Source organism: Chelmon rostratus, chromosome 14, assembly GCF_017976325.1.
Source record: "Chelmon rostratus isolate fCheRos1 chromosome 14, fCheRos1.pri, whole genome shotgun sequence".
Classification (NCBI taxonomy): Eukaryota; Metazoa; Chordata; class Actinopteri; order Chaetodontiformes; family Chaetodontidae; genus Chelmon; species Chelmon rostratus.
In genome coordinates this window covers 13,765,487-13,781,568 of record NC_055671.1, presented here as the reverse complement: position 1 = coordinate 13,781,568, position 16,082 = coordinate 13,765,487, and the positions used below count along the sequence as shown (strand labels likewise).

Below are 16,082 nucleotides of genomic sequence, written 5' to 3'. Positions count from 1 at the left end.
CAAAGTTGTCTGGGTGAGTAAATGGTCATATTTAATGCTAGAAATAAGGTCCAGGTTGTAAAAAAACGAGACAAAAATTTCTTTCATGTTTACATATTGTGAATTTGTACTTTAGTTACTCTGTCAAATCCCATTCTTTCTGTGTTCTGTATTTTGTTATTGTATTGTTCCATGTGACAATCAATTGTTTAATGCACGTCTGTAGCCTCTTCTCATTCAAGTAGGGCCTTAAAGGACCAGTGTGAAGGATTTAGAGGCATCTAGCAGTGAGGTTATAGATTTCAACCAGCTTAATAACCCCCGCCTCAACCCCCCCCTTTTGAGTGTGTAGAAGAGCATATGATGGATGTGTTGGCAGTGTTTTGTATGTCCATTATGGGCTGCTGTAGAAACATGGCGGTGCAACATGGTCGACTCCGTGAAAGAGCACCCATTCGTAGATTTAAAGAGCTTATTTTTAAGATAACAAAAACACAATGATTCTTCTCTTCAGGTGATTGTACACCAATGAAAACGCACTTATGAATATTATATTTATTTCTGCCAATAGGTCTACCTAAACCCTGCACACTGGACCTTTAAGAGACTTGAGTTTGGTCTGATGAATATTGGTAATGCTAGCTCTGTTGGCGTCGTGTCATGGACCCCAGGTTCCTGTATTTTTAAGTGTACGTCCTCTGCTGTGAATATGAGAGTAAAGTTACAACGCTAACACTGAGACATGTTTTTCCATTGCAGTGTGATGCTCTTGTTCTTTAACATCAGGCATGTCCAAACTATTCCATAAAGGGCAGCCACATGGCCCTTTATGGAATAGTTTGGACATGCCTGTTTAACATGAACAAAAAAAAGATTGAAACTTAAAGAAAAAACAACTTTAATGGACCAAGTAAAAAGCAACCAGTACACAAAGTCAGACATCAGTCAACACATGGACATACAGTACATACTACCAGAATAACATTTACAACACATAATAACAAGTCTTTGAGTACCTATAAATATATCCCATTTTTTCTTGTCTTGGAGTGCAGTTAACGTCCCGATGAAATCAGAGAGGATAAATGCTTTATCATAGTCTTACTAAAATTAAGGAACACTTGATCATTTAACTACATGAGCTGTAAATTGTCTGCGTATCCTCTGTGATTTTCAGTTATGCAGCATGATGCGACACAGCTCTGGCTAACATATTTTTGTTATTTTGTTTGAGAGGTCAGGAGAGGGACCATAGGACAGAAAATCTGGACATAGCAGAATATACAGAACCTACGACTACCTGTGTGAGTGTGTGTTATGACACTGAAGAAATAGGGTTGTGCGGGGAGCCCATCTGCGTGAGGACCTTGTCCAGCCATTGCAGGGGCCCGTGCAGGTGTACCTCGATCCAGCAGGGGGTGCTGGTCACATCTTGACGGTGGTATTCAGCACCCCAGCCCTGAGGAGAGGACGCAAACAAATCTCAGTTAACTATTAAAATGAATGGTTGCTGTGTGAACAAGTATAACCCCTGCTTGTTTATTGTAGGATCTGACGTGCTCAACAGCGCATTAAGGCCAAAATAACAACATATTAAGTTACAGTGAGAAATTTAGTGGATATCCAACCCTTCTCATTAAGCCGTTTATATTCTGTCCCAAATATTTGATTTCGCAAGAGATCTCAGTACCTTGACAAAGCTCATGCGGATGGTACACATCTTAGTGAGCTCGTAGACGACCTCAAAGCCGTGGTTGACAGACTGGGCGAGGAGCTGGGCGAACAGCTGGTTGTTAAAGATCTTGAGGCTGCAGCCGCTGGGGATCTTGCACACGGTGGTGGCGTGGAAGCCATGCTGGAAGTTACAGTTACGGCTCTGGACGAAGATGCTGCTGTCGCTCAGACACTCTGCGTACACCTCGCCGCCGACGTAGTATAGATGCAAGCCTGAGGAGAAAAACAAATGAGAAAGTCAAGAGACCAAGTGAATTAACAACTGAATGTTTGGGGAAAGAAAAAAAACCTGTGGTGCAAATGCTTACAACATGTCAAAAGAGCACAAAAACAGCTCTTTTATCCAAGAGAACATGTAAAGCAAACATGTAATCAAATATATACATATTCAATCACTTCCAACTGCGAACGCTGCATTTTTCTCATATTCTGCCAGAGGAAACCACAGAGACATTTACGCTTGTAAATGAGGAATGTCTGAGTAGTGTCTGTGAACTGGGGACCAACTACCCTCATCCCTTTGTGTCACCCCTGCCATTCAAAACCACACACATCCTCACAGTGCACGGTTCAACCCAGAGGCGCTTGATGTTTGTCCAACAAAGGCAGGCTTTTGAAACTCTCGCACCATGAGAAAAACTGTTTGTCCTAAAGGATTGTGCGCAGGGAAACGAGCTGAGCGTATTCAGCGGCTGCTTCTGAAGACGCGTGCACACGCTGAGTGTCTGTTTTCCTACCTTTGCCTATGTGCCTGCGTGTGTGCTCGATGGTGGAGTTGCGGTTGACGTTGGAAAGCAGGCCGAGGCAGAAGCGGTTCTTGTTGTTGGATGGGTCTGTGAAGCCGTCCACCAGGACGCTGCGGGACGACGCGTGGAAAGTCTCGCCGACCCGGTTGTTGAGCTCGTAGTAAGCTACCGAACACCAGTACTCTGGTTCCTCGTAACACACGGGCCGTAAATCTAAACAAGGGGGCATACGGATAAAGTATTCTGCTGTATATTTGATTTTAGATACTTTAATTCTCCCAGAGATATTGATGATTAAAGCAGATGCCTCAGCACAAACAGTATACCAACATCTCTAACTGAGAAACACGTTTGTTATCATCTCATGAATACTGCTAATATGTATTTCTACTTTATGTGCATTTGCAGTTGTGTGAACCTACCTCTGTGTGGAGCGGAAAATGTCAGTTTGATGGTTTCTGTGGAGTTGCTGGGCTTCACATCCTCTGGCGGGCTGCTCTCCATCATGCTGTACGGAGGCGGGGGAGTCTCAGCTGGAAAAGCATGTGACAGGAAGAGGATAAACGAGGAAAAGTAATTAGTGCACACTCATCAGAGACTGAGGTCATCGTGACAGGTGTTGACGCTTTCAAATATCAGCTTGCTTGTTTTGATCCTCACCTGCAATGTGATACGGACTGCCGGGCTCCGCGGAGCTGTTGGGGGAGTTGGGGTAACTCTGGGAGGTGGGAGACTGGGCGAGGGAGGAGGAAGGGGAGGAGGAGAAGGAGGAGCAGGGCAGTGGAGGGAAGGAGTCTGGGTAGGTGGCGTTCTGGGGCATCAGAGGCTCGTTGTGCAGGGAGGCGTTCCTGAACTTTGCCAGCAAGCTGTGCTGGGGGTTGAACTCGCTGTGGCGTGGGACCAGAACCGGAGGCAGCACTGAGGAGAGAAAGGAAAGGAAAAAGGTGGAGAGAGGGAGCAAACAGAGATAGATGAGAGCCAGATGCTGTTAAAATAAGATCACATTATGGCAAATCCTTTTGGCTGGGGACCGCTGTATTAGATCACTGTCATAAAACCCACAAAGGCTTCACTGTTATGACATTAAAATTCAACAATAAGATTATTTTCCGCATCAAATGCAGAAGATGCTCTCTATTGTTTTGTGTACCTGGAGTCTCCACGCGCCTGTAGTGGTAGGGGTTGACGCAGATGTCCTTCTGCTTGGAGCCGAAGGGGAACTCGCAGCACTCCAGGGCCTTCAGCTCGTGGTGGGACTGCAGGTCGGGCCAGCGCCACACCCTGCAGTAGATGACGTGGGGCAGACCCTTCCTGTGGGACACCTGCAGCCTCCCGTCCAGCGACCGGGGGATCGTCACGCACTTGCCTGAAGGATTCGAGTCAGACAGCTTGAGGAAATGGGCGGCTTGCGTTGTGTGTTTAAACTGCTGTTATCTGAAGCCTTACTTGTGATGACACACGTTTGTTACCATGGTGATTAGACGGAAATCAGCACTCAGCACTTTGTCTTGTATTTTGTAGAGTACGAAAACTATTTCTAATACAGTTACTGCCTGTAAGACCATCTGGAAACTGCTTTACTTTTGGATTTTCTACTGTTTCTTTCTTATTTATGGCTATAAACAATAAATACTGGGAGGCAGATTATCTTCCCAATGATAAGACTAGTACAATTTAACATTTCAGGCTTTTATAGGCATTCAGTCATTTCCAGAGCACCTCAACATAGTGGCAGTTTCTGACCTGTGCTGCAATCAAACCTGTGAGCTTGCAAGTATGAAACTGACTAGACCTGTGGTTCCCAACTGTTCTACCTTGTCACCCCCCTCACAAAGCAGTACTTGCACCCTCTTGTGTCAAATAGTTGTGAGACCAAAAAAAAAAAAGTGAAACATTAGAGAGTGAAGACAGTAATGTCAGCAAAATGTGATTATTTTATGCAGCAGAAGCATATTTGCCTCCCTATCCTGTAAATCACATCAAGGCCCCTGAGGTTTATCTTGTGATTCCTCTGGATGGGCTTCGACCTCCAGATTGGGAAGGCTGCCTCTGAATGAATGATACTCACTGGGTTGCCCGGGGCAGCTGAGGGCTCTCTCCAGCTCCTCCATGGCCCCTTTCTTCTTCTTTAATTTCTTCACTAGAGAGTCCACAGCCTTTTCCGCCCACTTCTCCTCCTCATCCCCTTGTTTCCAGCCGAGCAGGCGCTTCACCGCTGGGCTGGTGAAGGAGAACAGGGACGTAATGGAGGCAGAGGAGTTCATTATGAGATGGGTAAATGGGTGGCGAGATGAGCTGATGGGCGCTGTAAAAGGGATTTAAAGTTCCCTCGAGGACAGGAGCGAGGAGGCAAATAATGAGAAGCCAGGACAGAGGTAAGGATGAAAGAGGCAGCGCGATGAGTCTGTGTAAACAGAGGCTGCTTTTTGTATCCCGCCGTGGAGGACTTGAACTCCCGCCAGTGCAGCGCAAACACCCAAATCCCCTCTCTGTGTTGGCACAGAAGGGATCCGGCAGCTCTGGACTAGAAGCCTCCTGCAGGGAAGGTTATTCCTCGCACAGTCAGAAATCCAGGTCAGGTTTCAATCATCTGGCAAGAGAAGTGAGAGATAGTATTAACTGCTAATTTGGCTGAAACAGATGCGTGGTTGAAGAGGTTCAGAGGTTAGATAGAAAAAAAAAAAGAGCTCAGGATTTAATTGCGAGGGGAATTTAACCACAGCCACTACGGTGCTATGGTGATAAGCTGGTCTGGAGTGAAATCAAGGCCCACATAACCAGAATCCACTCATATTTAACAAGGCTTTAGAGGTGGACTTCCACGACAGTGAGGCTGTATCAGATACAGACACTGCATCAGACCGATTTCCCACAACAACAACAAGAACAACATGGTTATTATTCTCCGTGGAGAAAACGAAACGTCCCAAAACTGTTCTCAGAAAGAGCCGGGCAAGATGGCCAAGCTCGCTTCTAGATTCACCAACAATGAGGAATGTCCTTTCTGGCCTCTGTTTCTATGATCATGCCACTGACGCCCAGGAGCCATACTGTCTGGCCAGAACACATCACAGGACAGGAGGGGGAGAGGGAGGCAGACACACACACACACACACGGACACACACACAGCCAGGCAGAGCTCTCCCTGTTTTTGTGTTTGTCTCTTTCTGTCCATCTAAAAACTAGGTGGTGTAGAAGTATTTAGTCTTTTCCTCTATATTTAGGTAGCCTGCTTGAGTCCCACTCATAATCTTGGAATCATTTCGTTGTGCATCACTCCAGAAGCATCTTACAGATAAATCACAAACACTCACACATTGAAGAATGTCTGAGCGCGTTTATTATGGTGATCTGCTTGTTTTGTCTCCTGTAGCAGAACATCCTGCGGTACAGAGTATCTTGTTTGACCCCTGTGGTAGACAAGATATGTCCAAGCTTTTAGGCTTGTTTCTATCATTCCAAAGAACACAGCAGAGCCACGTTAGAGGTTCTTCTTAAATGTAGGACTTTGCAGCTTTGCAATAAGATGGATCTAAAAAAACAAAACAAAACAAAAAAATCCTTGAGTTACGTGAATCAACATACCCATATTATGTCCCCGTGCCGACACTGGTTTCCCGCAGACTAACAGACAGCTGGGTTTTGCAATGACAGCAAAGGCGCACCAGCTCAATGCGGCATCAGTCTGCCGCTGCGGCTTTATGGAGCCTGGCGTCACTCAGTCTGCAGGCTCAGATAGGCTAATTACCTAATGCTTTATCACCAGGACACCCCTTCCCAAAAAGGTAAACACGCCAGCTTCCTTTAACTACTACAACGACAACGAGCCACGCTGCGGCCGCAGAATCCAGGTTAAACGCACACCTTGATGGCACCAACGTGACCAGAAGCTCGGCATCATTATTATCACTGATTAATAACATGTCACGAGGAACTTTAGTCCAACCAGTCCGGGCTGTAGTTGTTGCGTTTACTGGACTATTAGTAGTCTAGTTTTTGAATATTCCTACATGTGTGCTCAAAATAGCAGAACTATTGATAAGCGATCAATACTCAGCTATAACCTACTTTCTACACTCAGCCATGTCAATACATGATTGTAATAGAATATTCATTCCACAAAAAGTGAGCACATTATTACGAGTATTTTACATCGGATATCTTAAATATTTAACTAGGAAATAAATCCTCAACAACGTAAGACGTAAAAAGGCAAATTACTGTTTCTGGAAACACACGATATTTGTTAGTTTTCTCACCTCTGTTGTGATAACAAGTGCACCGCAGACGGTCCTGTGCGCGCAGAAACTTCCCTGTCTGTAAGTGTTCAGGCCAGCACACCAGCCCAGCCAAGGTGTGTGTCTGTATGTGTGTTTGTGCGTGCGCGTGTGTGTGTGGGTTGTTTCTGTGAGCGTAAACGTTGACATTGAAGCGTCAAGTGAGCCTTAATGAGAATTGCATCCAGTTGCTCTTTTCAAAATAAATGCTGCAGTAAATAAGGAGTAATAATTTACGACTTAACATGACAATAAATATACAAACTATTTTTTAGAATTTACATTATCTTACGTAATTATTATTCATAGTCTTGCATACAGTACACTATACATTATAAAACAAATGTTAAGAGTACCAATAATAATGCTGTTTTGAACAAATGTCAATTATTTTGAAATGGACTCATAATTTTACTAATAAAAACTTTTCAGTTTTGCTTTTTTCTGTGTGACGACACACCGGAGCGCACATTAATGAATGGAAAAACACAAGCATAGCATAAATGTATATTAGGAATCAATATCGTGTCCTTAGCTAAATTTCTAATAGTTGAATATAATCAGTAAGTTGCACATCAGTGTACAATCTTTGTTAAAGTACAAAGCACCGTTTAAGTCTCTGTTTTAATTTGGCAATTAATTAGTACAAGGGACTAATCTTTTTTTTTCCCCGAAGACAGACCAATGATTAAATTCCCTCTTTTATTGTGGAGGTACAGTCGCGCTGTCTTCCGGTCTTGTCCTGGCAGTCTGCTACCACATTGACGCAGGTTTGCAGAGCCGGGAGCCTGAGCAGCCCCAGCCGAGCGCCACACAGCCTCGGCGGCGTCAGCCTGGCTGGAACCGCAGCGCCTGCATGTAAGATCCCTCCGCCTTCCCCCGCCTGGAACTTTCCCAGGATTTCAGGGATTTCAGATTCAGGTCCTGCAGCGGCAGCGCGCGTGTGAGCGTGCGTGAGCGCGCGTCTCACCTGAGCCGTGCCCCGTGTCCCTACTAACGGACACCAGGAGGAAAACTAATCACACCTGTCCCCCTTTCCTGTCCCTAAAGAACAAATGCTGCAGTGAACATGGAATGCTTTATATTTTACTGTTACAGGTCTGTCCTTCAGAGCGTTACATGTCTGTGGCAGGTTCTTCCATCATACCCGTCTCTTAAAGTTTGGTTCCTTGTTTGCTCATATTTTCTAACATTAAGTGGGATTAAAGCGGCGGATCCCGACGCAGTGATGGAAGTGACAATCACCCATTTAATGAATCATTATCTGCGTTTGCAGCAGGTTGCAGGTGTTTGCCAGAGGTGCAGCCTGGATTATAGGAGCTGTGAGCCTTTGTTTAAATTGGTTTAGAGGCAATAATTGCTTATCCTTTATATTCGCGTATTAAATTCTACAGCAAACCCAAGTGGGGATGAGCACAATCCGACATGAAATAACTTTATTTTATCGACTCTTATTACTTTGATGTGCACTCGCGCACCTGCACGCACACCGCACCTGTAGCCTAAAAAAAACCCAAACAGTAACATTTCCCCTGGATGAGGGACTAACTGCCGCCTTCCAGCATGAATATAGTCATGTTGTGAAATCAAGCTTCGTGTTTTCTTCTCTCTTGTAATCGAAGTCATTATCTGTAGTTGGGAGGCGCGCGGAGGTCTCGCTCGGTGCGGATGGACACGATCCTTCACTGGGAGTGCCGTGACTGGTCCAGTTAATGACGCAAGCCCGGCTGGCGACAGCGAGTCTACAAGTTTGACATTTTCAGTTTACAGCAACTGCAGCGGAACCTAACAATACTCCCGACACGAAGTGAAAGCACCCGCGGGATTCCTGTCAAAAACCCCACGACCCCACCCCCCCACACCCACCCCTCAAACACCTGGTGGATCATCAAAATGCACCAGAAGCTGCCGGTGCGCCACAAATAGGTGGTGATGTATGAGAGCCAGTGATTTCCAAAGTCTGGTCTGGGGACCTCAGGGAAGCCACAAGGAGTTGGTAAAACTAGGAACAGTAAAACCAAACTGTTTGCTCAAGCTTTAGAAGTGAGCAGAATGAGAAAAGAGCCATGGGAGGACTAATAACTAAGAATTATTCATGCGGTTTACTGTTCTCACCTGGAGAAAATATAGGGAGTCATGTCTGGCAATAAATCAAACACCTTCCTCATGTAAATCCTTCACTCGTCACCGTTTCACTGAAGAGCTGAAAGCTGAGGCAGGAAACGGACAGACCATGATTCATGGCTCTCTGTGTCTTGTCTGCTGGTGCAGGGCAGACAGACAGGCAGGGCGCAAACAGGATGCGCTCCCCGGGGCTCCGGGAGGCCCCAGAGACATCCGCATCAGCGCGAGCCCTGAACCTCAGAGTTGCATAAGCACACTCATGAGGAACTTAATTTACCCAGACCGCAAAAACGCCTGCTGGACTCTCTCCAGGAAGATGTCCACACGAAGCTGCAGATGAGTGTGGCGATAAATAACGTGATGCAGGGTTTCCCACTCTTTCATGGCAAACTAATGGTAATGCAGCCCCCTACTCTCATAAAACTTCATACAGCTGACCTCAGCTAACTAAAACTGAGTATTTCAGCTGTTAAATCTAACTTTAGATCAAATTAAATCAACTCTAAGTGGAGTCAGATCCTGTAGCTTTCTAGTAATAATATGTGACAGTTTCCTGAGTCCAGTCCACTCTAAAGGATGCCTGACGGAGACCCTGGTCCTCAAGTGAACCTCTCTTTAAATGAAAGCAGACAATCATGCATAGTCACGCTGCGCATCCTGTGTGTTAAGATCTACTGTTCAGCTTTGCAGATATCAATGAGATATCAAGCACTTCAAGGCAGATGGCATTAGCAGGGCGTGAAGAGACAGGAAGCTGACTGATAGAGCATCAGAATAGAACCTGCCAACGAACGAGCAACACGGAAAGTAACTCAGTCAGCCTAAAGATGTGGAAAAAGACGTCAGATCTTCTAGAACCGGTCCGGAACTCAAATACAGCAAATACAACATGTAGATCACACAGTGCACCAGCTCATCTCTGTCAGCTTCTTGTCCATTTATGATTCATTTCAAAATAGAAAACAAGGCATCACGTTGTCATTACCTGTATGTAGGTGTTGTGCCGTCTGACTGCTGGTGGGAGCCTCAGGTCTTCAAAGCTGGCTGGTCCCAGATCAAAGTGGACATCTAGGTAACTGTTTTTTTGCTCAAACTGCTGTTTTTTATTATAATTCTTTTTTTAAGTGCACTAACTTGTTTTCTTTGATTGATTTTGAGTTTATATTTTGTGCACTTTACCTCATTGTTTCCTGTATTCTCTCTTGTCCTCCACCTGCTGTTTTGATAAGTGCTATGTAAAGTTTGACGTTGTTTTTATACTGTTAATAGCAGAACATAATAAATAATCTCACAATAAATGTATTGATTAGTCAGCCAATGGTTTGGTCTATAAAAAAACTAAAAACAAATTCAGAAAATAATGAAAAATGTCCATTACAATATCCCAACATCAGTTGTCTTGATCTGACACTGCAAAACCCCAAAATATTATTTTTACAGCAACATGGAAACAAAAAAGTTGCAAATTATAACATTTGAGAACCTGGAAGCATCAAATGTTTTCCCAGTTTTGCCTGAACAAAATTCTGTCCATCGACTAACTACTTGATCAACTAATTGTTGTGGCTGTGGTTAGTAGGTTAACAATGATCATCAAATCATAAATCATTGATATTTGTTTTATTTTGGTTCAAGTCATCCAGCCCATCAACCCACGGTTTCCTCATAAGTACAATCCCTCCCTTTTGAAAATCTCATATAATAACATTCATTCTTCCCGTCAGAATCACGACACACAGATCCCTGACTCTCCGCATTTCACTACAAGGCTTCCTCACTTACAACTGATTGGCCACAAGATAAACATTAAGTAACTCAGAACACGGATCAGTCATACAGACGTTCTGTACGCCGTGGCAATAGAAATGTACGTGTAACGGCGGCCATCACAAGCCAAAATTTTAAAAAAAGAAGGCAGGACCATGAAGGACTCACAACTGAATCATCACTTCACATCCAGTGACGTCTGGAGAGGAAGCGGACGTCATATCCTGTACTCTGTCTTTGTTGTTGATTACAGCGAGTGATGGACAGTTTCCAATCCCACCTCACCCGCAGGTTTGACGGCCCTATCGCAGGCTGTCTCGGTGATACCAGGGCATGTCTGATTGGCTAGTCAGTCTTATGCGGTGACTGCAGCTTCCAGGCTCCTGTGACGTAACGCAGGCGAATGAAGATCAGGTCCAGTCCCATCTGCAGCCAGCTCCAAAACGGGATCAGCTTGGACCCTGGCGGAGCAAAGACAGAGGCACTTAATTCTCAAGTGATACTTTTATCGGACAAATAATGAATATCTGCCCGTTTGCTGACATTTACTGCTGATCCATGCAATAACTCCAGCATAAAAGACTTCCTCACAGTAGCACTACGCATGCTTAGCTAAGCAGTTAAGAAGATGCTCGATAAACTGAGTGAAGCATCGACAGGAAAGCAGCACCCACACACTTAATTTGTCAGAGTCAAAAACTCGGACAAATGAAACAATCAAGAGAGCAAAGAGAACAAAACTGGAGTAGAAAAAACCCACAGAGGCGAACGGCTAGAAAACAACAGGCAGTTATTCACAACATGTTACAATGAAAACAAGGAATAACTAGAAACAAATCAGCTAAAATCAGCCAATCACGGAGGTGCAAACACATCCAGCAGAGATATTTATAGAACTAGAGATAAGTGGCACAGTGGGAGGACACATGTCCACATATTCCATGAAAAACCTACCTTCTATTTCAGTCCAGTTGACCGCCACCTCTGCTATGGGGATTTTAAAACACTGGGCAATATACAGGAGCTCTACATCAAAAGCCCTGTGAGGGGAAAGACAAAAGTACACAGCAGATGTTCAACGGCTGCATTAAAATTCATGTTTCATTTACAGCTTTAAAAACAAGAACAAAAGCAAAGTGTTCTACTCACTGAGGCTGTATGAGCATCAGTACTGACCTAAATGTGTCCACAGCACTGAGCGCTTAAAACTGCCGCTTTTGACAATTCACATTTAATGTCTGGTCAGATGTGTTGTATTATTTACAGATTTTTTGATTATATGGATGCTTACTTCAATAGAAATGTTTAGCCAAGGCTTATTTACATAGCATGTATTATCACAAGGCTGTATTTTAATTAGACAAAGTTATTGTGCAGGTTTTCTTTTGTGTTATGAAAAAATGGGTTTGCAGGAACATGTTTATATGTTTTACATGTTTATATTTCTCTAAGTGAGTTTTCAAAAAAAAAAAAACAAACACCCACACAGCTGTTTTTACTCATGTTTTGTGATTACTCTTCTCAGGGCTGGTTGGGAGGGCTTGACTGACATCTTCCTTCACTCTCCTGTCAGTTTTTTTTGCACCTGTCAGGGCAGGACAACTTACCCTCTTGTCATTCTTATTGGTCCATAGAGTTAGAGGACATCATGGCATCCAGACAAAGCTCTGACTAGCTTCAATTTCAACACAAAGTGTCACTGGTGGAGTGTGAGTCCTTACCATCGCTCTACGTGGAGTGAAGAGAAGGTCTTGAGTGCAGCCTCACGCGTGAAAAGCTTGAAGCCGCACTGGGTGTCCTTGATCCCTCTCACACAAAAGAACCACACCAGGAAGTGAAAGCCATACATAAGGAATGTGCGGAACACAGATCGCTGCGGAAGAAACATGACAGTGGTCATTTAATGCTTAGAGACACATATATACACATGTATATAGTTCTCTGGTCTCCAGGTAGACAGATAATTACCTGAGCGACTGACTCTTTCTCCAGGTGAGCTCTGGAACCACAGGAAATTGCCATGTTCTCCTAAATGTACAGACAGGCATTTTTAGGACTGGCTCCACACTAACCGTCTTCTATTAATACGTAGAGACAGAACAACAAAAACTTAACACCGCCGCACTGGTTTAGGGTTGAGGTCATTCAGTCCAGCCTCCACTTTGTCGATGTCAGAAAACTTTGTGGCTCCGTCAGCATCTGCCATCAGAATGACTCTCCCTCTGGAGCTCATAGTTCCCTTTAAGCGTGACAGAGAAAACACATGTAAAATCAACACCAAATCACTTCCATACTGTTGCTTTTGTGCCGCATTCAGTTATCCGGAAGTTTGACATCTACTGTCTCACCATCCGCACAGCTCCTCCTTTCCCCCTGTTCTTCACCAGCGTCAGGACCCGCACTTTATCTGCACCATATTTCCTCGTGTACCGCAAGGCAACCTGGTGGGACATCAAAACAAATTTGCTTTGAAATGTTGAGCTAAGCAAAAGTGAGCTGAGGAAAAACAGAAATCTTGTAACATATTCACAGAAAAGGTTTAAAATGATGACCTCTGTGGTTTTGTCTTTGCTGCCATCGTCCACCACAATGACCTCATAGGTAAAGGAGGAGTGCCCTTTCTGCAGCAAGGAAACAGGAGGAACAACATGAGGAATTTGTTGAGCAACAGCAACTTTCTATGTCGAATGCTGCCACCTACTGGCCTCTTTGGAATAACCGAAAGAGGAGACTGATTCTCTACGACTCTGTGATTAAGATTTAATTTAACACTGCCCAATATGAGCACTTACCTGTCTGTTTTCCAAGTACTCCATCGCCTCATCCAACATCGCAGGCACTGTATTGACACACAGTCAAACACATATTAGCACCTATAACCTACTGCATGAAGCCTGAGAGACCAGGATTATGGGATTTAAACTGCACCAACCTGTGTGGTAAGTGCATGTTTGGCCGGTCAATTAATGGTGCACAATTTGTCATTCAACACATGCTAACCTTTGTATTTATTGCTTTTAAGATGGAGGAGTTTTGAAGCAGCAAACAAATATTAGGTCCTAAAAACACTGGCTTGTAATGCACCATATCATATAAATTACACAGTATATTTATCCTGTAAATGAGGACTGTAATGCAAATACGTAGTTATTTCCCCACTGTGTTAACTGAGTCTGTACTAAGGCAATGCTGCACAGGTGGGACATCAAATGCAAGGGTTACTGTGCAGACGTTCCTGACAGAGACCAGGGTGCACCCCGTATAACTCACTTCGAAGCTCCTCGTTGTAGGCCGGGATCACCACAGAGAGCTCCCTGGAATGGGGATCATGCAGGCTGGGGAAGAGCTCCCTCTCTCCTGTCGCTGTACGGAAGTATTTCTCCTTCTCATGGCGTGTCAGGTTCACCATCCTGGCGGTGACGTGTGCGATTACAAGCACCTGGACAAGAAGAAATTTGAGAATGGCACTCTTGTGTTCCTGTCATGTACTTCTTAGTAAATTTAATATTTTTGAATATGTACATGCGCAGAAATCTTTGCTGTTATCATGATCTGGGGCAAGCAAGAAATAAGTCCAATGAATTTAGTGTTTTTTTCCCCCAATCAATTTTATACCCTAAACCCTCTTTTTGATACAATTTTTGGTTTGTTACTTCATTTGAGATCTATTTGTTGTCTTTGCATGTCCATGCCACATGTTAGATTAAATCTGTGCTTTGGAATTTTGTTTTTCTTCTTTCCTTCTTGGACAAGTGTGGTCTGCATATGCTGTTGTAGTACAGAATCAAATCAAATGTCTGTCTTTTTATAGTATGTAAACTGTGGTAGGTTTTACTACTTTTCAGAATTTTGCTTCCCACCTTTAACTCGGAACTCTTGCTGTTGCTTTGGAGCTGCTTTTAGATCATGACTTCTTCGGGATTAACAACAAACTCTTAATCTTTATAAACAAATGCCGAAAAAAATGAAGCATCATAAAATAAAAGCCTAAGGCATGGCTCAGTGACTTCTTACACAGAGAGGGAAATCCACACTGATCCTGTCAATCAATAGGTGCAAAATTCCGGAATGCATTTGGACAGCATTCGCTTCACATTACAGATATCAAACACTTGCTTAAACAAGCTACGACAGATCTCTGCCAACACAATATTATCTCAATATTACAACTACTTACCACAATCAGGCCTAGAGCTGCTAATGCGGCCAAGGCTTGAACTATTTCACAGAGGAACTCCATCATCCATAAGTTACCCTACAGCCACTGACAGACCACCAGTCCAAGCGGCTAGCAAAAAAGCTAGCTTGGTTTCTCCTTTCTTTGCTTCGTGTCTGGTCGCCGGTACTCTGACTCCCCAGGACATGCGAGAAAATAAAAGCTTATGAGATTGTTTAGAAGATGGAAGCACTAAATAAAAGCCTTTCCCATTAACTTCCAATCACAACTGAACACAACGCCGACACGGAAGTGACAAGTTGGTCTCGACACATCATCAGTTTGAGGCAAGAAAACACCGAGCAGCCCTGCGACAGCCCGCAGTGCCCACACTGTCACCTAGTGGACAGGAGGTGGAATAACTGCAACGACTCAGTGATCAGTGGATGAAAATAATGCAAGAGGTGTTCGGCCTCCTTAATATTATGCAGGCTAAATATGAAGGAACAGATGAAAAGCACAGGTGTAATTAATAACATTAATCAAAGTACAAAAGATGTTTCTCCTTGTCACATATTCATCAGTCAGATCCACTGTCATGCACCTGATCCATAACTGCTTTGTGTTTTATAAACTTTTTTTTTTTTGACAGATATCACAGTTGATTAAGATAGTAAAGTGTGTAAAACCTCCTTTGGAAAATTGACAAATATATTTCAATTCGATTTCATGATGAATATTTAATCTTTTCCAATGTTCTGGACAGAGAAGGACAATAAGGGCCACAGTCCTTCAATTTATCACAAACATTCAAAATCACCACTTTGGAGATACATGGTTTTCACTTGAAAGGAAGGATATGAAAAGTTGTCTCTGAGATGTGGTGGAGTAGAAGCATGAACTATGAAAATCTGCTTGAAAATAAAAGACTTAAGTAAAGTACAAGTACCTGGAATTTGAAGTACAGTAAATGAGTAAATGTACTTGTTATATTCCACCACTGCAGTAGCCAAATTGATTGAACACAAAAAACATATATAAGATATTGAGATAAAGAAAATAGGTTTTTTTTAATCAAATTGTCATACTGAATTGATTTAATCTTAAACTTGATAATTATAATATCGAACATTACTTACTTTGAAAGAGGGAGCAGAACTTTTAAATTCTTATTATTATTATTTGTTGATAAGTTATATAATAAACCGTCATAAACGGGCCTGCATTAGGAAACTGGACTAATTTTGAAGGACGTTTTGCATTTTATCCCTGGCGCGCTGCCTCCGACCGGCTCCCGT

At 43.5% G+C, this 16,082-nt stretch overlaps 2 protein-coding genes across 3 annotated transcripts; both read right to left on the bottom strand.

Annotated features, from left to right (window-relative positions):
- Positions 1–863: 863 nt before the first annotated feature.
- On the bottom strand, positions 864–6,846 carry smad9 (SMAD family member 9). 2 transcript variants are annotated; one of them, XM_041951808.1, is made up of 8 exons: positions 6,720–6,846; positions 4,528–5,049; positions 3,610–3,825; positions 3,120–3,377; positions 2,882–2,992; positions 2,451–2,672; positions 1,670–1,926; positions 864–1,438 (listed from the first exon to the last, which is right to left on the bottom strand). In XM_041951808.1, the coding sequence occupies exons 2-8, from the start codon at positions 4,721–4,723 to the stop codon at positions 1,295–1,297; spliced, it is 1,404 nt and encodes a 467-aa protein (XP_041807742.1). In that variant the 5' UTR covers positions 4,724–5,049; positions 6,720–6,846; the 3' UTR covers positions 864–1,294. The 2 variants fall into 2 exon arrangements, with proteins under 2 accessions (XP_041807742.1, XP_041807743.1); XM_041951809.1 differs by lacking the exon at positions 6,720–6,846 and adding an exon at positions 5,775–5,835.
- Positions 6,847–10,461: 3,615 nt separating this feature from the next.
- On the bottom strand, positions 10,462–15,091 carry alg5 (ALG5 dolichyl-phosphate beta-glucosyltransferase). Its single transcript, XM_041952693.1, has 10 exons — positions 14,806–15,091; positions 13,899–14,067; positions 13,421–13,467; positions 13,181–13,249; positions 12,977–13,069; positions 12,754–12,867; positions 12,597–12,656; positions 12,350–12,501; positions 11,583–11,668; positions 10,462–11,089 (listed from the first exon to the last, which is right to left on the bottom strand). Exons 1-10 carry the CDS (start codon positions 14,869–14,871, stop codon positions 10,974–10,976), a joined length of 972 nt encoding a protein of 323 aa, XP_041808627.1. The 5' UTR covers positions 14,872–15,091; the 3' UTR covers positions 10,462–10,973.
- Positions 15,092–16,082: the final 991 nt, after the last annotated feature.